The 22,814-nt window shown below is 34.0% G+C and overlaps 1 protein-coding gene across 6 annotated transcripts in view; it reads right to left on the reverse strand.

Annotated features, from left to right (window-relative positions):
- MYCBP2 (MYC binding protein 2) overlaps nt 1–22,814 on the reverse strand; it is a 269,085-nt gene that overhangs the window by 113,829 nt on the left and 132,442 nt on the right. For all 6 annotated transcript variants that reach the window (XM_059903372.1, XM_059903374.1, XM_059903373.1 and 3 more), the window contains 10 exons: nt 21,949–22,141; nt 21,149–21,423; nt 17,674–17,895; nt 14,074–14,265; nt 10,424–10,630; nt 9,427–9,558; nt 7,618–7,796; nt 5,034–5,176; nt 3,475–3,575; nt 2,563–2,781 (listed from right to left, as the gene is read on the reverse strand). In XM_059903372.1, coding sequence (XP_059759355.1) covers nt 2,563–2,781; nt 3,475–3,575; nt 5,034–5,176; nt 7,618–7,796; nt 9,427–9,558; nt 10,424–10,630; nt 14,074–14,265; nt 17,674–17,895; nt 21,149–21,423; nt 21,949–22,141 — 1,863 coding nt within the window. The remainder of the gene's footprint in view (nt 1–2,562; nt 2,782–3,474; nt 3,576–5,033; nt 5,177–7,617; nt 7,797–9,426; nt 9,559–10,423; nt 10,631–14,073; nt 14,266–17,673; nt 17,896–21,148; nt 21,424–21,948; nt 22,142–22,814) is intronic.

Raw genomic sequence — 22,814 nt, forward strand, 5'->3', positions numbered from 1 at the left:
AATCTAATCATTAAAAAACAATCAATTACATCCAAATAAAAAGGATACTTTTACAAAACCACTGATTGTGTTCTTCAAAAATGCCAATGTCATAAAAGACGAAGGAAGGCTGAGGAACTACTGCAGATTAAAAGGGATCAAAGAGGCCTGACAACTAAATGCAATGTTTGAACCCGACAGGATCCCGGTCTGGGTTTAAAAAGATTCTATGAACACCATTGTTGGGAAAAAAGGCAAAACGTTGAGCTTATAACATGATATACTACTACTCTTTATCGTGGTAATAACCCCGTTTCAATGTTAAATTTCCTAAATTCGATTGGTACATTAGGGTTATACAGGAAACTTCACTGTTCTTAGGAACAAGGTGAGGGGTCATGATGTTTGCAACCTGCTCTTAAATGGTCTGACAATAATAAATATAGATAAATAAAACAATCATGGCAAAATGTTAACTAACGAAGCCAAGTCAAGGGCATAGGGGGGTGTTCACTACACAAATCTTATTACTTTTTTATACAGGTTTGAAATTCTTTGAAATAAAAAGTTGAAAAACATGAGGAATGAATACACATACACATCTGCATCTGTATTTGTGTGTCTATGCTTACATTAAAAGAAATAATGGAAGGCTAAACTACAAAATTATAATAATATGAAATGTTACCTGAGAAGAAGACATGACAGGGAAGAAGGGAACAGAATGAGGGGACAGAGATAATAAAAGCTAGATTTCTTTGAATACACTTTGTTTTACAGATTTGACTTAAAACTATGTAATTGAACTATTATCAAACAAAACTTAAAAAGCAATTCCTAAAAATCTAGAATAAAATAAAATAAAATGATGCCAAATATACGTCCAATTAGCGGCATAATCACAGAGAGAGGGATTATTCCAATTTACTTTAAAACACAGTAGTTGACCATACCCACTTACTTTGAAAACATGGTCATTTCTCTGTACTTCCTAGTTGGGAATATGCCCAAAAGACAAAACACACACACACACACACACACAAAGAGTGAATGAATAATTAAGTGATTTTCTAATTCTAGTATTCCCGGTGCCATAGAGAACAGGAACTTTCGGTTACGAGAAAGGAGATTCAGGTGTAACATCCTGTGGTCCTTATTTTGAATGAGTATCATCAGTACAAACTCATGAGGTATTTTATCTTTAAAAAAATACGCATACACATAAATGTGTCTGTTCATAAATACACCCACATACATAAATATATATACAAATAATATATGCCTGTGTATATAAATACATGTGTGTTTATGTGTGAGTGTATGTACTAGTTCTATACACTATAAATATCTAGAAACAATGACAACCCAGGAGAAATGAGCATTCCCAGTGCCATATTTTGGCTCTTAAAGACTCATTACCATTTAAAGGAGTCATGGCACTTTGAAAAAACGGTGGGTTTCAGATTTGAGGCAGGAAATGGGTAAGCTCTTATAACGTCTTATACCAGAGCCTGTAACATCTTATAACATCTTACACCAGAGAGTGAGAATGTTATGAATGACTACAAGGGCTGTGTCTAAAGGACTCAGGAGTCAAGCTGAAGAGGATCCTATCAGAAAAACACACGATCCAGTTTCTTAAATAAAATTCAAGGAAACAAAAAAGAGAGAGATGGAGGAGGATCAACAGATTAAAAGAGACTTAAGAGACATAACCAATCCCAATGCATGAATCTTATTTGGATTCTAATTCAAAGAGTTTAAAATGTGCATAATTGATAACCTAAAGGAATTATTCATTTTTTTAAGTGTGATAATAACATGGTTATTTTTTACAGGTCCTTACATTTTGAGATACATAGTGAAAAATCCGTGAATGTGGAAGGGACAAAGAGGGTGGGGAATAAATGAGAGGTTTGACCAAGAGTTGATAACAGCTGAATCTGGGATGATGGAGAAAAGGGGTAAACTATACTAGGCTGACCTTTCATATGTTTACCATATTCTACAATAAAAAGCTGAATATTTTACAAGCACATAAAACTTAAACTTATAATTAATTTAAGTGGACAAATTTTCTTTCTCTCCCTTAATTTAAGTGATACAATTTAGAAAGCAAGGAATAGGATTTTGGATACTCTATAATAACAACATTATACTTATAAATATTTTATAGGTACATTTTAACATTATGTACAGTATTTTAAATCCTACACTGGGTATGTAAATTTTCAGAGCTCAGGCTGTGGTACAAATAATATCAGTTCAAAAAAAGTGATTTTTAAATTTTAATGCTGATATCCACTATTACAATATATTATTTGCAGTTGAGCATTACATATGGCCCTGTACTTACAAAAAGATATGAGAACAACTTTCCTAAACCCTATAAAACTATACTCTTTAACAGTAAAAACTGTCTTAAACCCTGGTGTGTATTTGACAGTGTCTAACCACCTGCTGATTCTCTTTATTTACATATAGAAGTTATACTTGAACAGAGACCAAGTATCCTTTAAGGTATCAGTATAGAACATCAAATCAAGCTTTAAGTTTAAACTGTCCCTAGGCATTGGTGCCCACCTTGTAGTGCATCACACATGCAGGCTTATAGGGGTGCTCGCTCTCTATGACAGCATAGTGATTAGAGGTTGTACAGGCAGAGAGGCCTTGTTCAGGCTGGTTTCCTGTGGTGCTATCTGTTGACTGATTAGGATTGAATGCAGGGGGTGCATACTTCTGATTCAGAATGGCAACTGAAGGAAGCAACTGTTGGACAAGGCCAAAGACTTCTACAGCCACCTAGTATAAAAAAAAAATGATTAAATGAGATAAGTGTGAAAGTTGCTTTAAAATGATTAACTACTATAATTGTTGGTTATACTTATTATTCAGAATTTCTATTTAGAGTTTCTTCTAGCTAAGTTTTCGTTCAAAGAGAAATTTGTTCTATGGAAAAAAAAAAAAGACTTATCTTAAATTTATCTTAGGTGTTACATATAGCCTAGTCCATAGTTTTAAACCCTTCTGCCTTTTTGGGACCTGCAGTAAACTAGGTTTTACTCAAATTTAATTATGCCAAAGAATCAGTAGTTTATAATTTCTTCCATGTCTTGAATATTTCACAATTTTACAACACTCCTATCCTTTAACATTGTTATTTTTATTCAAAATGGAGATTTGGCATCGACATTATAACTTTTAAAGATCTCAGTGAACTTGAGCTTTCCTTACATATCATATTCTAAAATGTATTTCCTATTCCCAAGTTCTTCAAATGTAAAGCCAATAAGTAAGCATGGTAATCCAGTAAACAATACTAAGATCAGAGAATTAGTTATTTAACTAATAACGTCTACCATTTACATGTCTACCTGCTTGTTACCTGTAACCCAGATGCCTCAAATATTAAAGTATTTTTAAAGGAAAGATACAAAGTCTAAATAAAATTATATTTACAAAAAAGATTCAAAGTTAGAGAATTAAATCACACACCTTGGGAATAGCAGCAGCTACTGGTCCTATGTAGGCTATAATAAGGGGAAGCAGCATGGAAAACAGACTGGAAGAGCTAAGCAGTTCTGGAATGTCATCAGCTAAAAAAGGCATTAAAACTATAGTTAGAAGGTAATTTCATTGTAATGTATATATGCTGTACTAAGCCTGTATTCTAGTCTCTGGAGTAAAATTATAGTTGACATTGATTGAGTGCTTATAAAGGACCTGGCACTATTCTAAAGGCTTTACATACATTATCTCAATTAATCCTTACAATAAGGTACTTTTATTATCGCCCCTTTTTAGAAGTGGAAACCAAGGCACACAGTGTTTAAGTATATTATCCAAAATCATACACCTGTAAAATGACAGAGCCAGAATTAGAACTTAGGGTAACAGTCATGATTTTAAACCACTAATCTTGGTGCAACACATAGGTATATTTCTGTCATTAGGCAAACTGTGTAATCTTTGTGTGCAGGTTACTCATCTGTAAAAGAGGATAACAATACTTCCCTCACTGGATGTTGTGATGATTCAGTGAGTTAATACATGTAAAATGCTTAGAACAATGCCTGCACATATTAAGTACTCCAAAAATGTTTGCTGTTATTAGCTATATTGCCTTCTATTTTTTCCAAGGAAAAAGCACTTTGCTGGTGGACATTTTAATTATTTCTCCATGAACATGGTGCTGGGAAGATAAGTTGAATCTACATTATGAAGACCTTTATACTGAAGGCCAATTATTTCCAAATACTTGTTTCTAGATCTGCTGTTGCATCAGAGTAGGCTGGGCAATAGTTTCTTAGTTCAGCCTAAACCCCTAGTTTGGATGGACCAAATATTCTTTATTTTCAGCAAGTTTCTCAGGTGATTCTGATGTGCAACTACATTTAGGAACAAATGTTATAGCTAACAGTAATGTTTTTGTAAATGTAACTCTGCTGCCAGTGTGGAAGATGCCTAGATAACTAGATGGGGAGTGGGGGAAAAGTGGCAGGGAGATTATTAGGATGTTATCAACCCATGAAAAAGAGGACATGTGCTTGAACCATGGCAGCTTGAACTATGGGAGAACAGATAGAGAGGAGAATACAAACTGGAGAGCTTCCAGTGGAAGAATTTACAGAACTCAAATGAGACAAGTGAATCTGGGGAGATGTTTGGGATTACCCAGACCTTTGGATGAATGGTGATACTATTACTAGAAACAGAACACACAGAAGGAAAAACAGGTCTAAAGGAGAAAACAAAATGCTTTTTTAGACTGCTAAAAGAAGCAAAGACTCAGTTTAATCAAGAGTTTTTCTCTTAATGGGCTAACTAAGAAAACTACAGTATAAAATAATTACTTCTGAACATTCTAAAAAATTCTGCATTAGTGTATGGAGAGTATGGCTGATCCCAAATTAATGTACGTATATGTGTAGATCTATAATGAATAAAACCCTCTGGGATTCTACAAGATGGTTCTTCTTCAGTAGCTCTGTGCATAAGTTGGGGAATAAAGAATCTAAAATATCACTATTAAGGAAGTAAAAGAAAAGTCTTACCATCCACGGCAAGAGCTCTGTGCAAGAGGTCTTTTGCAGCTCGAACAACAGTGCTTACCACAGAGAGAGCTCTGCTACAGTTTTTATCTTCTTCATTGGCTTTACTCAGAAGTTGAGATTGTAAATCTCCATCGAATTCACTCCTATAACATGAGTAACACATGAGATCGTTTTACATCGTGGGTAAAACACGATCTAACTCTAGGAATCATATCTGGATCACAGCTCATTTAAGTTAAAAAAAGTTAAAGTTTAAAAAAGTAAGTATAGAGCTAAATAGTTTTAAGGAGTAATAGGGCTTCAAAGAAAAATAAAGCCAGATAAGGGCACAAAGTTATTTTAAATAAGATCATGATGGAACTGCTATTTAAACAAAGGCCTGAATTGTGTTAAAAAAGATCTGAGCTGAGAGAAAAGAACAGTAAGATAAAAAAAAAAGAACAGTAAGATAAAGGTTCAGACAGGAACAAGATGGGTGAGTTCAAGGAATAGAATGAAGACACAGAATGTCCTCACTCTATTCCTTGAACTCACCCATCTTGTGAGTTCCTTGAACTGGAATGAAAGGAGAAAGAGTGTGTGTGACTAGAATGAAAGGAGAAAGAGTGAAGGGTGACAGGTGGGCAAGGTAAATAGGAGTCAGATCACATGAGGTTTAAACACCACAGTAAAGACTACCTTTTATCCTGGAATGGGAAGGGGAAGCTATGAGGGGAAGGTGAGCAAGGGCAGAACTTGATACGATTTACATTTCTCCAAGGTCACTCTGGCTGTGCAGTGGAGGACAGACTGTAGGAGAGCAGCAGTGAAAGGAGGGAGACTTGTTTGGAAGCTATTTCCTCTAAGATCCAGCTATCCAGGTAGTTACCCAGGTCGGCGTGATGGTTTGGTCTAGACTGTTAATTATGGGAGTGGTAGAAAAGGTCAGATGTAGGACATTTTAAAAGTACGGCTGCCAAGACTTACTGACGTAAAGTGTGAGGGAAAGAGGGATGTCGAGAATGCCCCCAAGGTGTTTGCTGTACCTGTGGATGGGGAGGAGCACTGTGGACGAGTACCACTAAGACGTCTATTAGCCAACCGTAAAGAGGATGTGTGTGTGGTACAGTGGTTAAAGGTAGGTTATCTGGAGTCCAATTTCCTGCCTACAGACCCCAGGACCATAATTTACTATGAGTGAGACTTCAGGCAGGTTGTTGAGCCACTCATCTGTAAAGGAGGGATAGGAAACTGCCCACCTCACAGGAGTTCCTGTGAGGACTGACTGAGCTAAGACAAGGAATGCCCTCAGAGCACCGCGTGGCATAAAGGAAGTGCTCAGTACACAGGAACTCTCATCATCATCTCCATTACTGTCACTCAGATGAAGATATCAGAGGGACCTGGATATTCATTCCAGGGCTCAGAGGAGATGGAAGCTAGAGATATAAACTTGGGAGCCATCAGAATAGCATGGTTTTTATAGTCAAGTGATTTTAATCTTTAAAAACTTAATTAATTAAAATTTAAAGCTGAAGATATTTAAACCTTGGTGGAAAATATCAAAATATCAAAAACACTGTATTTTGTGTAAGATATAAAGTCTGGACAGCAGATGCTTTTAAGGGGCTCTCCAGCTTTTCGAAAGATATAACTCATCTTTTGTGCCTGATATGGTTTCCAATCTACATTTTGAGAAAGCGAATAATGTACTGTTTACTGTGGGGCTATGTAACAGAAAAGGTTTTTCATTAGGGTAAAAAGATTAGAAAGCTTCTGTATCTCAGCAGCAACATGCCACCATGTAGCTATTTAATGCTATTTCTATTCTATTTTACATGGAGAAAGAAAGCAGATCATCTACATCTAGGGAAAAACATTTTGTACTAACTGCCTAGGTAGCGTCCTCTTGACTGTTTACGAAGGAAACAGAGGAAGCAGTAAGCCTCTGAAGGTGATAAGCAACTTCAGTGATTTGATGTCAAGTCAGGTTGAGGACCTATGTGGTGAACGGTACTCACTACTACCTACGATTCCAGCTAAGTTGCTAAAAGAAAAATTCAGACTCAGTGGGAAATGTATATTTAAAAGTGTTTTTTTAACTCAAAATTGTTGTAATTCTTTGTTTTCCACTGTTTACCTAAGGAATGGCTTTAGTTAAAAATATTAGAAACACATCATTATATATTCTAGGGCTCCAAGGACTAGATTCACAGACACCAAAATATTTTGCAGACTGGATAACTGGTTCAAGGTAACAACAATACTTTGGTAGAGATGATTTGATCATTAACTTTTGGTATTTAAAAAAAAAAATGAATAAATTCCATTAAAATTTGAAAATGCAGGCCACAAAACTATAAAAGTGACAACAAACAGCACATATGCCCAGTACATAAACATTTCAAAGATATTAAAGAAATAAGACAAAGAACATTTTAAAGTAAACTCTGAATTTACATATGAAAATGAGATCTTTTTATACAGATCAGCAAGTGCAATGAAGATACGCTGTATAATTCAATTATCACTGCCCACTTAGCGTTTTGTACCTTGGTAGTAAATTGCACATGTTCTACCACTGTAGTATAGCTCCCACACATACCTGTAGTAGAGGATCTGTGGAATCTGTCCTCTGGTTTGATTTGTGCCGTTACTACTCAAGCTGCACGTGCTGAATGTAAATGTCACGCCATCAGGACACTGAACCGTGGTCATTCCTCCATCTCCGTTTGCTGTGCGGCTTCCATAGTTTCTCAAGCGTACAGCATATTTAACATTTTCCTTCACGATAAAGATGTACGGCACGTTTATACTTATTCATAAAGTACAGAGGATATATAAAACGAGCTCTAGCAGCAAACTGGGCAAATACAGTTGAGCCTTGAGCATCACAGGTTTCAACTGCCTGGGTTTACTTATACGGGATTTTTTCCAACAGTAGATATTACGGTACTACCCGACCCGAGGTTGGTTGAATCCACACATGCGGAACCAGTATAGGGAGGTATAAAAAGGGCTGACTATAAGTTATACTTGGATTTTCCACTGTGAGGAGGGTCAGCACCCCTAATCCCCACTTTGTTCCGGGGTCAACTGTATAATGAATTTGTCATATTTATAGACAATTTGGTTAAATGAGTTTTTTTAACGAATCAAACAGAGTGATAACTAACACTTATTGATGTTTATTATTTAACAGAAACTGTCCTGAGTACTTTCTGTAATTTACTTTAATTAAATTAATCCTTAAAATGACCTCATAAGGTTAAGTGCCATTATTATCCCTATCTTACAGATGAGGACTCTGTGGCACAGAGAAGTTAAGTAACTTGCCCAAAGTCACACAGCTAGTAAGTGATGAAACTAGGATTTAAATACAGGCCATGGGGCTCTAGTTCCTGCCTCTAGTTCTTAATTACACTGTAAAAAATATTAGCCACAATAAAAGATTGTAAATACATGAATTAATATTTTCCTTTGATGAGTTTAACTTTTCAAACAGTTTTAAATATGGGAAAAAATAATGGTGAATCCATTACATTTTTATTTTAAGAGAGACATTCAGAGACAGAAATAGACAGGCACACAGACATGGAAAAAAAATATCCGTAAGAAAAAGTTGTCCAAAACAAGATTCACTGTATATAGAAAATGTGAGACATAGATACTGGCGCCTAACGATCCATGACATAAACTTCATAATGATGGGTTTCTTTTTGTTTGTTTTTTGGTATCGCTTATGCTTTTGATGAAGTAACTGATGAACTTACCTCATCCAAAGTTCTGCTGTATAATAAAAATTATTATAGTTGGATTCAGAATTACCCTATTAATTATTACTTTAATGTTAAGTAAAATTTGTTTTGCTAAATAGTTAATTTCTGCGAGACATTCAAATTATATAAAATAATAATAACTTTAATAGTTATTTAATATGATCTGTTAAGATCACTGGCTCTTTACATGAGTTTTGGCACAACAGGAGAAGAAAAACAGGAACTAATATTTATTGAGTTTCTAATATATTGTGCTAGACATGGAGGCAAGTACCTTATTCCATTCCTTAGTTTAATCTGAACAACACTACAATGGAGGTATTATTCTTCCCAATGTACAAATCAGCCTCAGAGTGGGCAAATGATGACATAGCCAATGTCTTAGAGCTAATATTTGGAGGAGCAGGTATCTGAAGCTAGGTTTGTTTGACTCCAGAAACTATGGATACTTTCCACTATACCAGCCTTGAAGAGATCTTTTGCAAAAATAGAATATAATACAGTACAGTATCAGGAATATAGTTGGTACTCTAGAAACATTTAAAGGACTACATATAGGAATACTTTTCACTATTTTTTAAGTAAACTCATAATAATACATCCTATTTACAAAAGAAACATACTGTTAAAATTACCTTTAAAGGAACAACTTTGTCAAGTCTGATTTCAGCTATATCACTGGGTGAATCATCTGTTGTATAAGTTCCTTTGACTAATTCTAGAGATGTCCATCTGTGAGAATGAGTTGAATCCCCTGCATGTTCACTCTAATTAAAACAAAACAAAACCCACATGCTCTTAATTTCATTAAATGAACAATTCTGACTTATCAATGATTGTTTTTAAGAGTTTATTTCCTTGCATATAAAATTATCCATTAGCATTTATCCATACATACTAAAGAAAACATTTTTGGTCCTCTAAAACTGTTCATTTTTATCTGATTTCCTGAGGCATCTACAAATTATATCATATAAATAGGCTTTTTCATCTATCTTAAAATGATTCCCCCGTCTTCATAAGGATGCTATAGCTAATTATAGAGCCTAATGAGGTAAGGAAATAATTCAAATTAATTGCTCAAAAGAAGCAAAATACAGATATAATGTTATTTACCAGCAAATGATTTATATGCTACCTGTCTGTCTCATTTTAATAAAACTTTGTAAAACTCAGGCACTTTAAAAAATTTATAGTGGATACAGCAAGATACTGCTAATTCAGTCAGTACCGCTATCTTTACTAAGAATCATCCACTGGCACTCTGACAAAATTGCTTTATCACTGATACAGGTAATAATACCAGTCTGAATATTGTTCTTGTTTTCTGAAATACTACAAAAGCAAAAGAATTACTCAAGATTTATAATCAGAGGCTTAGCTATATAATTTCTAGTTTTTTTCATTTAAAATCCTCCCAGGAAGTGCAAAAAACATGAGGCAAGAGCGATCCAAAATGGCACATGAGCAATCATGTAGAATCGCTCCCTTTCAATTTCTCTAACGTCGTCCATCTATGACTAATCTGCTAAGCCCTCAAGGATGTGGACCACTGTACTGTCCATTATAATGATGATATGTCCTGACACACAACCCACACAGCAAGAGGAACACTGTAAGAGTGGTACTCACATCATCAACCAACACCTCTAATTCATATTCATGAATTCCACCTCCTCCATAGACAGAAAAACCAACCACAACTATTCCAGGTTTGTCTACTGAAAAACAGATTGCATCTGGTGACCCATTCCCAGTGTTCCAACTTCTCCCCTGACTTGTCTTTGTGAATCGGTTAGCACTGGCTTTAACGGAGTGGAGAGAATTAAGCCCATCAACCTGTGAACAACGAAAGCAACTACATCAGTAGTCTGGACTTGAGCGTTACTAATATACCTTTAACAAAACTATCCAAAGGTTTCTAGGAAGTTCAGTAAAATAACCTACCTTTAACAAGAGGGTTTAAACCTTCCTACAGGTACATTCCAATAAGAGATTAACAAAGAACAAAATCAGATTTTATTATTCTACATTCACAAATCAGTATCATGTGACAGTATATTTTTTTAGTCATATTAAACTATACTTTTCACTTAATTTATGTCAGAACTATAAACTTGTAAGTTATCACAATCATAACATATGCATGAATTATCATTCACTTTGCAAAGAGATACCAAAAATTTCATCAATAGTTTATAGACCAATAGTTTTCAAACTATGCTACACATAGAAAACTAGGAATGCTGGACAGATGGATATTCAAGAAAGAGGCGGACTCAAGGTTCCCCTCTTCAGTCAGACCATCCTTCCTCTTATCTGTGAGTTTTCAAGCTAAGACGTCATTGCAGAAAATGTTCTGTGCCTTAAGTCTGAATATCACTAATGTATATTATGATAACTTGGCAGTCAATATGTGAAAATACACACACACACACAAGTACAACATCATTAATTACAGACTTTGATTAGAGAGGATCAGAGCACTTATTTTGGTTCGAAACTATCTTTTTAATTATAGAGCCTGCTTCTTATCTAAGTTGGCTGCAGAAGTCTGAAAGACCTACAAGAGTTAAAAATTCAAACTCTTAGAAGAAAACATAGGCAGAACACTCTATGACATAAATCACAGCAAGATCCTTTTTGACCCAGCTCCTAGAGAAATGGAAATAAAAACAAAAATAAACAAATGGGACCTAATGAAAGTTAAAAGCTTTTGCACAGCAAAGGAAACCATAAACAAGACCAAAAGACAACCCTCAGAATGGGAGAAAATATTTGAAAAGGAAGCAACTGACAAAGGATTAATCTCCAAGATTTACAAGCAGCTCATGCAGCTCAATAACAAAAAAACAAATAGCCCAATCCAAAAATGGGCAGAAGACCTAAATAGACATTTCTCCAAAGAAGATATACAGATTGCCAACAAACACATGAAAGAATGCTCAACATCATTAATCATTAGAGAAATGCAAATCAGAACTACAATGAGATATCATCTCACACCAGTCAGAATGGCCATCATCAAAAAATCTAGAAACAATAAATGCTGGAGAGGGTGTGGAGAAAAGGGAACCCTCTTGCACTCTTGGTGGGAATGTAAATTGATACAGCCACCATGGAGAACAGTATGGAGGTTCCTTAAAAAACTACAAATAGAACTACCATACGACCCAGCAATCCCACTACTGGGCATATACCCTGAGAAAACCATAATTCAAAAACAGTCATGTACCAAAATGTTCATAGCAGCTCTATTTACAACAGCCAGGACATGGAAGCAACCTAAGTGTCCATCATCGGATGAATGGATAAAGAAGATGTGGCACATATATACAATGGAATATTACTCAGCCATAAAAAGAAACGAAATGGAGTTATTTGTAGTGAGGTGGATGGAGTCAGAGTCTGTCATACAGAGTGAAGTAAGTCAGAAAGAGAAAAACAAATACTGTATGCTAACACATATATATGGAATCTAAGGAAAAAAAAAAAAAGGTCATGAAGAACCTAGTGGCAAGACGGGAATAAAGACACAGACCTACTAGAGAATGGACTTGAAGATATGGGGAGGGGGAAGGGTAAGATGTTACAAAGAGAAAGAGTTGCATGGACATATATACACTACCAAACGTAAAATAGACAGCTAGTGGGAAGCAACCGCATAGCACAGGGAGATCAGCTCCGTGCTTTGTGACCACCTAGAGGGGTGGGATAGGGAGGGTGGGAGGGAGGGAGATGCAAGAGGGAAGAGATATGGGAACATATGTATATGTATAACTGATTCACTTTGTTATAAAGCAGAAACTAACACACCATTGTAAAGCAATTATACTCCAATAAAGATGTTAAAAAAAAAAAAAAGAATGTATTAGATGGATGATTTTCCATAAGGGCACCAAAAAAAAAAAAAATTGAAGTTTATGATTCTAGCAAGAATGACAAACTCCTCTGAGAAAAAAAAAATATGGATATCTAAGACAGGACCTTTAGAAACTCCCAAGGTTGTATATTAGGCACTTGCAATTTGGGGCATTCCTTTTCATTAGAAAAGTAAGTTTACAGGTGATTACTACATAGCAAATTTCTGACGGGGACTGAGGCATTATAAACTTTCTCCTCCACGGTCTAGTACAAGAGGGAAGCATATTATAGGCTGAACGAATAAGTGAAAAAGAAAATTAAAATGTTCTGACCAGGGCTTCACCTCCTAGGCCAGGGTGAGATACTAAAATCTGTTCAGGTATGTGTAATCATTTAGAAATCCTAAAGGCTAAACTCTCACTATGAATCAGTAATGAGTGTAGACTGAATGGATTAATTGAGAATAGATTCTGAAATAAATCTGTTTAAGTAAGTAAAAGCAAAGACTAGGAATTATAAAAGTAAAATAGAAGTTCCTTTGCAAGAAACGAGAGACCTGGGGTCAATCAGTACATCCTGGTTATTAAACATTCATTTGAATGATATAAGATATTTCACATTATGACATAACTTTCAAAACCAATCTACCATCTACTTTTTCAGGAAAAAAAATAGAAATATTCACCAAATTCAGTCAAAACATTTAGATAAATTATAAAACAGAGTGAGCAGGGCAGTGAACTGGTGAAAAATAATTACTTTACAAAAATGTAAAGGCACTTTAAAATGTTTCAAAGTGGTTTCCTCAAACATATTAATATTTGATCCTTTTAAAACTCTGTAATAACAGCTGTACAACAACGTGGATGTACTTAATGCCACTGAACTATACACATAAACATGATTAGAACGATAAATTTTTTGTTACCTAATTTACGACAATTAAAGAAAAACCTTTGTGATATAGGTGAGATAAAAATTATTATTCCCATTTTACATATGTGTTTGTCTAGGGTCAATCAAGTTGGCAGAGCTAAGGTTTGGACCTCTTTACCTTTTCCACGCCGCATATTCATTAGTAGCCCTACTTCTATTTCTCATTACCCAGCAGTGAGAACTATTTTTGCTTTTATTGGGACATGGTGGTGGGTTGTGCAAGGGGGCAGTTGAGGGGAAAATGTATGCTTTGTATTACTGCAACATCCTGGGTAAACTGGTGAGAGAGAGAAAGCAAAGAGCAGAGAAGAGGAATAAGGAAGGGAGAGAAAAAAACAAAAAACAAAACCCCCAAAACAGCCTAGCTTCAATGTTTTTTCTTAACAAAAATTAGTTTCTACAAAGCCAAAATATATGAAAAAAGAAACAATGTGGAGAGTTTAAACATGTGCTCATTATCCAATATCAAAATGTAACATTACTTCAGATCCCAGGGCTGATGCTGTCAGTTCGCTGACAATACTGGCCAGTAATCCACAAGTGTTGGAGACCAGGTGGGAGGAGAAGAGCTCGTTTTCTCTCCTCAGGCTGTTCCTGACTGGGAGCACGACAATGACCAGCATTTTCTCCAGAACTTCACGGAAGCTTGTCATCCCTGAGATATTCTCTTCATTCTAGGATACATGAAAATAAAACGTTCTAAGATATTGCTTTATTTTCCTTCACATGAGTACTCAATTGCAAAATCTTGTCTTTCTAGATGACACCTTTAAAATTCAGATTTGAGTCTATGTCTTTGTATCTATCCAGTTGTATGTGGAGTCACTATATCTACTTTTCCCATAGAAGTTCTTTTTTAAGTTATCAGTCCCTGGGCATCATAAAAGTACCACACATTTACAAGGTATCTGTGTTTTTATTAACCTAGGGTCATTTTCACTTACCTTCTTATTTAACTTTTCAGTAAGAATCATATATGACAGAAAAAAACTCTTCCTATTTAAAAAGCTATTTCTATAGGACAAAATTCCAAACTGAGATTGAAATAATTTCTGGTATGGAATAATATAATGATTTCTGATTTAAAGGCAAAGCAAACTGAGAAATAGTCTATACAAATCTGTTTTCTAATAAAATTCTTTCTGTACATGCATGTAACAAAAATATGTAGTTGTTCAATAAATATTTCTGTGCAGCTTTACAATTCCTATTGTACTTGATTTCAGAAGTGAAGATAAGAAATTCCAACCCCTACCAATGAAAAACTTTCAAAATAAGAAATTACAGAGTCCCATTAAAGACCAGTGAGAAAATTCTTTTTTTTCCAGAAAAAAAAGGGGAAAAGATGAATAATTTAATTGATATCCAGCATGAACACTCTTTATCTCTTTTACCATTCTCAATATCTTTTAGCTCACTGTGAACAGAGAACAAGATGCATTCAGTTTCATCAGAGGGCCAGTCGTGACCAATGACCCTTTCAGCTGTCCCGTGGACTAGGGAATCAAACAATTTGGGATCTAGTTCCAGTTTTTTCATAGTGCCTCAACCTCATCTGTAAAATCGGGGGAACCATTTGCTATGAGTACGTTATCAAAAAACACTTTGTTGCCCCTGAGCAAGCAACTTCTTCCGTAATACTTACATTCCATATTGCATTACAAGATATCGCAGGTTCAACAGATTTCATAAAGTCATAAAAATCTCGAGGTGGAAAACGGTCTTAAATCACTCTCCCCAAGACAAACCAAATATATAAATGAGTGTACTTTCAATCCATTAGAAAAAATTAAGTAACTTTTCAGTTAAAATCATCATGAGCATTATTATGAATCACTCTCAACAATGTGTACAATCTCTCATATTTTCTTAATGTCGAATCTTAGGCTGAAAATACAAAGTTACTTAGAGATAATCTTCAATCTTTAAGTTATTTCTACTATCTTTGAATAAAATTTCCATAACATTTAGGTCAGTATCCTATGTAATTAGTCTTCCTGGATTTAAAATAATCAATTCTTGATTCTGTTAAAATTATAATTCTTCTATCCTTTACATCACTTTCATTCTCCAAAAACTTTACTTTTTGGAACATCTCAGAAAATTAGCTTTGGATGAAACTTAATCCCCAAGTGTACTCCATAATCAGTAATCTAGAAGGGCTTTCTTTGGGGGGTGGGGCATAGGGGTGTGTGTGGAGTGCATTTATCCAGTTACGTCCACTTAAGTTTCTAACTAGTAATTAAAAGATTAATACGAGAAGCTTCCCGTAAAATCTTAACATGGAATCAAGAGTGCCAATATGTTTTAAAGGGCAAAAAAAAAAAAAAAAAAAAAAAAAAAATATATATATATATATATATATTAACACATTACTGCCACTAAGATTTTAGCAAAAGGAACTCTTATTCACTAGTGGTGGGGAATGTAAGCTGACATTAGCTTTCTGGAGGGCATTTTGGCAATTTTAGCAAAGTCTTAACGTGTTCTCCTTTGACTTAAGAATTTTCCACTCCTGAAGATTTATTCTGGAAAAATCACTGTGTATACACATAAAAATATAGTCAATGATATTTTCAGTTGCATTGTTTAAAATACTGAAAAATATTGGGAAAATCTAAAAATATATATAGAGAAAGGATTGGTTGACTATATTATGCTACATCCAAATGGTAGAATTCTATATTATCCACTAAAAAGAGGGTAGAAGAATATATAATAACCAGGATATATCTTCACAGAATGTTAATACAGACATGCAAATATGCAATTATTAATTTTAATAATTACCAAATGTTAGCAGTTCTCAAAAAAATTTTTTTTAATATTTTGAACTTTTACTATATTTTTAAGGAAAACACTGCAACACTAAAGGGAATTTAAAAAGAAAAACACAGATTATCCATAACTTTATTACCTAAATATTATTTTTACTTCCAATATTCTCTTTCAAAATATGCAGGTTTTTTCATACATATTTTACATAGTTTGTCATCATAGTGTATATATATACTTTGGTTTCTGACTTTTTATTTTAAAAACTTAAAAACATCTGTTTTGATATTAAATGTAAATGTAGTTATTTTTCATGGCTGATAGAACCATATTCTATCAAGTTGATATATCCAAATTCAACTATTTCACTTAAACAAGGTTAGTAGGTTTCCTCATAGTCTCACCAGCACAGGAGCTTTATAAGAGAAAAAATTTATTTGTCCTAATTTTTTACAAATATATTGATACCTTGATAGAACTTTCACCCACATTTAATTACTAGTAAGGCTGAAAATTTTCCCATGCTGCCTTACTCTCTAAATTCCCTCTTATATTTACTTTTATTATTTCTACTGGGATCCTACAAAGGTATTATATTAACTGCACATTTTCTTCCCATTCTGCTATTGTCCTGTTTTGTTTCTGTATGTCATTGAAATTTTTCTCATAATTTTTCTGTTTCTTCAGTCAACAGAAAATTGCTACTGTACACTAATTGGGATAACTGTTCTATTTTCTACTCTTTTTTTTTTTTGCTTTAATTTTAAAGATTACTTCTCATCAAACTTGTTAGTAATTATATATGGTTTTCATGTATATTTAATTTTTCTCCACAATGCTTTCTAATAAACCAGAAGCAGTTACTAAACAATGTTTCCTATGACTATTGTTTTATAATACTTAACATACCAAAATGTTATAGAAAAAAATGTTTTAAAAATTATTTATTTCCCTAAAATTCTATCTTGGCAATCTAGAATACTATATTAGAATATAAAAGTTTGCTTATAGTATCTGCAATTTTTTAAATGGTTCAGCAAAAAACAAACATACAGGAATTTATCTCATAACTCTATCAAGTTCTTTATAGGTTAGGGATCATTTAAAATGAAAAATTAGAGAAAAAAGATTGCTCACTTACAGGTAAACAGAGAAATTTTTTTTTCTTAATTTTAACTCTTCTCGTAAAACTCATAATTATTTGGTAAATATACGTGCTGATACAGAAGAATGAGCACCAAGCTAGGTATGTCTCCATTTACAGTTTTATTGCTTCAATATAAAAAATATTTCAGAAAAAGACCTACCTGGCTGAGTTTTTCCATGTGTGCTACCAGAAGGGGAAAACGGTGAACCAGTGTTGAGTCATTCTCTGTGCTAACTTGTTTAACGATTGATCGTAGCAGTACTTCTCCATCATATGCAATAGGGAAGATAGAAGTCAGCTTAACAGAAGTGTGACACAGAGCTGACATCACAGCTGCAAGGAGCCGGCTACTTGATGTCTTGAAGTTTGCCTCTTGAATATCCTTTTAAAAACAAAAATATACACCCCACTAAAGAAGTACTGCATCAATATAATCCAAGTTTTTGGGTATATAAAAGATAAACAACGTTTTACAACAAAATTTTCTAGCACTCAGTCACTTTAATTGTCTTGTTACAGGATAATATTATATCAACACTTTTAAACACAGTTAAGTTACTACCCAATGAAGCTGGAAAATCACCAAATATGGTCAAGAAAAATCAGCCTCCTGTACTATTTATGTGTTTATATATCCTCAGAATCACAGTCATCTCTAGCTTGATTCTCAAAGAGTGACATCAAAAAGGTCCCAATTAGTATACATTAAAGTCATTTCCAGTAACAAGCACTAGAACTATTTTCTTCAAATAATAAATGATTTAAATTGTAAGTCTGTGCTACTACAAGAAGACATTTCTCTAATGTTAATGTAGCATAATGTTATTAGGCTACTAGAACAGCATTTCACTATGGGCACAAAATTATGTCATCACATTACACAGTTTATTCAGAAAATTTAGTACCACAATTGGTAAGATTTCATAACAAAGTATTAAAAACTTATCAACACAGGATATTCTAATTCACAAAAATCATGTATACTTTACTTAGTTCATCAAATTGTACATTCAAAATATGTTAGGAGGATACAGCTCTTGTTAGGTGTTCTCACAACAAAGAAATAAAACTTTTTAAGTGCCAGGAAAAATAAACTCAGTGTGCAAATAGCTCAAAAAAATAATAAAAACAAAGTTGCCTATCTGGATGTCATTACTGCAATAACCTTTCCACTCGGCTGGGAAAGGTTATTGGAGTTACCTTCTAACAGTGAATTTTTTGGTGATGGTGTGGAGGGCAGGGGGTTGGTGGTGTGAGAACTTCCAATACAACGTTAAACAGAAATTGTGAGAATGGACACCTTGTGCCTTGTTCTTAAACTTAGGGGAGCAATCAATATTTCACCATTAAGCGCGATATTAGTTGTACATTTTTTTTGTAGATATCTTTTATTAGGTTGAGAAAGTTTCCTTAAATCTTAATTTGCTGAGTTTTCATTAGCACTGAGTAAGTGCTAATTTTGTCAAATACTTTTTCTGTATCTATTGAGAGGATCATACAGTTTTCCCTCTCTATTCAGTTAATGTGGTTATAATAGCAATTCAAATATCAATTACATTAATTTTTAAACGTAAAACTAACATTGCATTTCTAAGATATACTCCACTTGGTATAATACATACTTTACATTGGTGGATTAGATTTGATAATATTGTTAAGAACTTTTGCATCCATCTTTCTGAGTAATATTTGTCTATGATAATTTTTTTCTTTTACTCTCTATGTCAGGTTTTGGTATCAGGATAAGGCTAACCTGATAAATTAGTTTGGATGTGTTGCCTCCTATATTTTCTGAAAGAGTGTGTAAAACATTGATATTACTTCTTTCTTTTATGTTTAACAGAATTCACCAATGACAATATCTGGGTCTGGAGTTTTCTTTGTGGTAAAGGTTTTAATAATGAATTCAATTTTTTTTAACAGAGATAAGGACATTCAGATTATTTCTTGTACCAGTTTTGGTTAGGTTGTATTTTTCAAGATGTTTGTCTATTTTATCTAAAGTTATAATTTATTGGTATAAAGTTGTTTATAATATTCCCTTATAATATTTCAATGTCTGTTGGATCTATAGTGATCTTTCCTATTTCATTCCTGATAATGGTATTTTGTGCTTTTTCCTTCTCTCTTATCTTTCAATCAGACTTCCTAGGAGTTTTAAAATTTTTGTTTTATTTTCAAAGAACCAACTTTTGACGTTGCTAATATTCTCTATTTGCTATTTCATTGATTTTGACTCTTGATTATTTTGATCCTTTCCTTATTACTTTCTTCTTACATTGGGTTTGATTTGCTCATCTTCTGGCTTCTTAAGGTAGAAATTTAGATCACTGATTTTAAACTTTTCTTCTTTGCTAGTAGTATAAGCATTTAAAAACACAAATATTTTCTCTAAGCAACACATTGGCTACTTCTCATAAATTTTGATATATTTTTATCTTCAGTGTGAAAAATTTCTAATTTCCTTTGGAAGTCTTCTTTGATTCACTGGTTACTCAGAAGTGTTGTCTATTTTCCAAATATTTGGTGTTTTCCTTGATATATTTTGCATTTAATTTTTAATTTACTTCTATTGTGGTCTGAAAACACTTTCTTTAAGATTTTTATCTTGTGAAATTTACTAAGACTTATTTTATGACCTGGCATATAATATACCTTTGTGAACATAATATGTATACTTGAAACAAAAATGTATACTGAACTTGCACATTCTTTTCCATAAATGTCAGTTAGGCCAAAGTGGTGGATAGTGTTGTTCGAATCTTCTGTATCCCAACTGATATTTTTTGTCTAGTTGTTCTATCAATTACTGAAAGAGTTCTATGTCCTATTAATTACTGATAGTCACCAACTATCAACGTGAATTTGTCTACTTCTCCCTTTAGTTCTGCCAGTATTTCGCTCAGGGGTTTTGAAACTGATTTGGGGCATACACATTCATGAGGGTTGCAGTTTCCTCATGAGTAAATGAATGATAGCATGTAAATTCATTCGCAGCTCTCTCTCCTGACTGTTGTGGAGATACGGGAGTGGCAGGGGCTACCATGAACTGTCCTTGCTCTCACTTATAGATTCAAAGAACAACCCAGCAGCTATACAACGTGCCTGCCAATTTTATAATTAAGAAATGATAAAGCAAACAGAAAAACAGTTTTTTTAACTTTAATTTTTTTTTTTTTTTAATATTTACTTCTTTCTTTATTTATTTTTGGCTGTGTTGGGTCTTCTGTGCGAGTTGGGTTTCTGTGCGAGGGCTTTCTCTTGTTGCGGCGAGTGGGGGCCACTCTTCATCGCGGTGCGCGGGCCTCTCACTGTCGCGGCCTCTCTTGTTGCGGAGCACAGGCTCCAGACGCGCAGGCTCAGTAATTGTGGCTCACGGGCCCAGTTGCTCCGCGGCATGTGGGATCTTCCCAGACCATGGCTCGAACCCGTGTCCCCCGCATTGGCAGGCAGATTCTCAACCACTGCGCCACCAGGGGAGGCCCCTAACTTTGTTTAAGTCACATATACCAAACTGATTTCTTAATTTACCTTTTATACAAGTTAAAAAGACTGAGGCAACTGAAATATATTTTCTTGAAAAGTATTAAGTAGCATAACATATTTTCAATTGACATTTTACAAACTTAAATTACCTGATCCAAACAATTCAGTAGATCACAAAGGCAAGCCCACTGTAAGGCAGGAGTCGGGTAGAAAGAATGAAAACAGGCAGTAAAGGTATTATGACACTCCTGAAGGACAGCTTCTAGGAGACTCAAGGGTTGACTGAGATATCCTTGGGGATCATTATCCAACTTCACCATGCAGTGATCAACTCCTTCTGACAAAATTTTTCTTAGCAAAGTTCTGGTTTTTCCAATACATTCTGCTAATTTGCTAGTTTCTTCTACAACAGCTTTTCCTGCAGCTTTAAGAGAACAAAGCAGATTGCTAATTAAACAGAATAATAAATATGTATGAAAACATTCAGTACAATTCAAGTAATTTCCTATATGGCTAAAAATCATAAGTATGCATAACCTAGAAATGAAACAATATAGAGATTATGTGTGGTCCAAAATTATTTCTTTTTAAATAGGACTCTAAACAGGAAAAAAAAAAAAAAAAACAAACCCTGCACAGGTTTCAGCATTTAAGTCCAAATCAGTCATTCAAAATATTTCTATCTGACAGAATCCGTTTATAACAACACCTTATTAGAGTATTTAACTTTAGTCTAACATGACTTTTTGTTATCAGAATGGCATGTAATCTATTATATTCTTTATAAGTAAATATACAAGCATCACAGCAAGCCAAGTTTCTCCCCACAATTCAGGAGCGGATAAATAAAGGCAGCTGGGGATCTTAAACTTTTGGTAATTCCTATATAAACCTTCTCAATGTCTCAAAACATTTTCTCCTCAAAAGTCATTTAAAAACTGCATCATACCTGACACCGGGTAAATTTCACAGGTATAGACACGCAATAACCTCAGACAACAGGTACCCACAAAGCGTAGTCTTTCTAAATCTAGAAGTGTAGCTGTAAACTGGAATCCTTTTAATCCTCTTAGTTCTTCAACTCCTAAGACTAAGGTGGTCCAGCTCCAGTGAAGAATACTCAACAATGACTCAAAACATTCCTAATCCAGAATATGAAAAAAATAGATAACAATTAGTTCAAATGGTACCATAGGTTGAATCAAACGGAAAGATGACATTCAACTTGAAAAGTTTACCTTGAAGTTTGTACTGAGTTTTGGTAACCCAAATAATAGACATTCTATTAGTTCATTCATTACATTACCATTAGGAACATCTTTGACAAAAAAGGTAAAGTAGTTACGCATCTATAAAAACAACATTCTTCAATATCCACCTATTTAAAAATACATTTTTAAGTTAAAAAAGTTAAAAAACTTTTTAAGTTTTAAGTTGCTACCAATCTATCTAGTTTATCATATAAATAAAGAAAAACACTTATAAACACTTATAAACATGTTTACTTGAAAGAAAAACTAAACTCTATATTGTCAGTGTAGTATCATGTATATAAACTAAAAGTATTTTAAGCATTTTAATAATCTTTGAATATAATAAAGTATTCCAGTATTAGGTATCAGTGACAATAACAAATAAGTTATTTTTTTCTACATATTAAATTTTACAATACAAACTATAGCCAAATCTTGATAAACAAGTTAACAGAAGATTAAAATTGACTAGAAAATACAAAAACACACTTATTTGGATCTTTAAAAATTCTAGAATATGAGTTTAGGGTGGTGAGCATCCCTTGCCATTCTAGTTGGCCTG

This window comes from Balaenoptera ricei, chromosome 18 (genome assembly GCF_028023285.1).
Source record: "Balaenoptera ricei isolate mBalRic1 chromosome 18, mBalRic1.hap2, whole genome shotgun sequence".
NCBI lineage: Eukaryota > Metazoa > Chordata > Mammalia > Artiodactyla > Balaenopteridae > Balaenoptera > Balaenoptera ricei.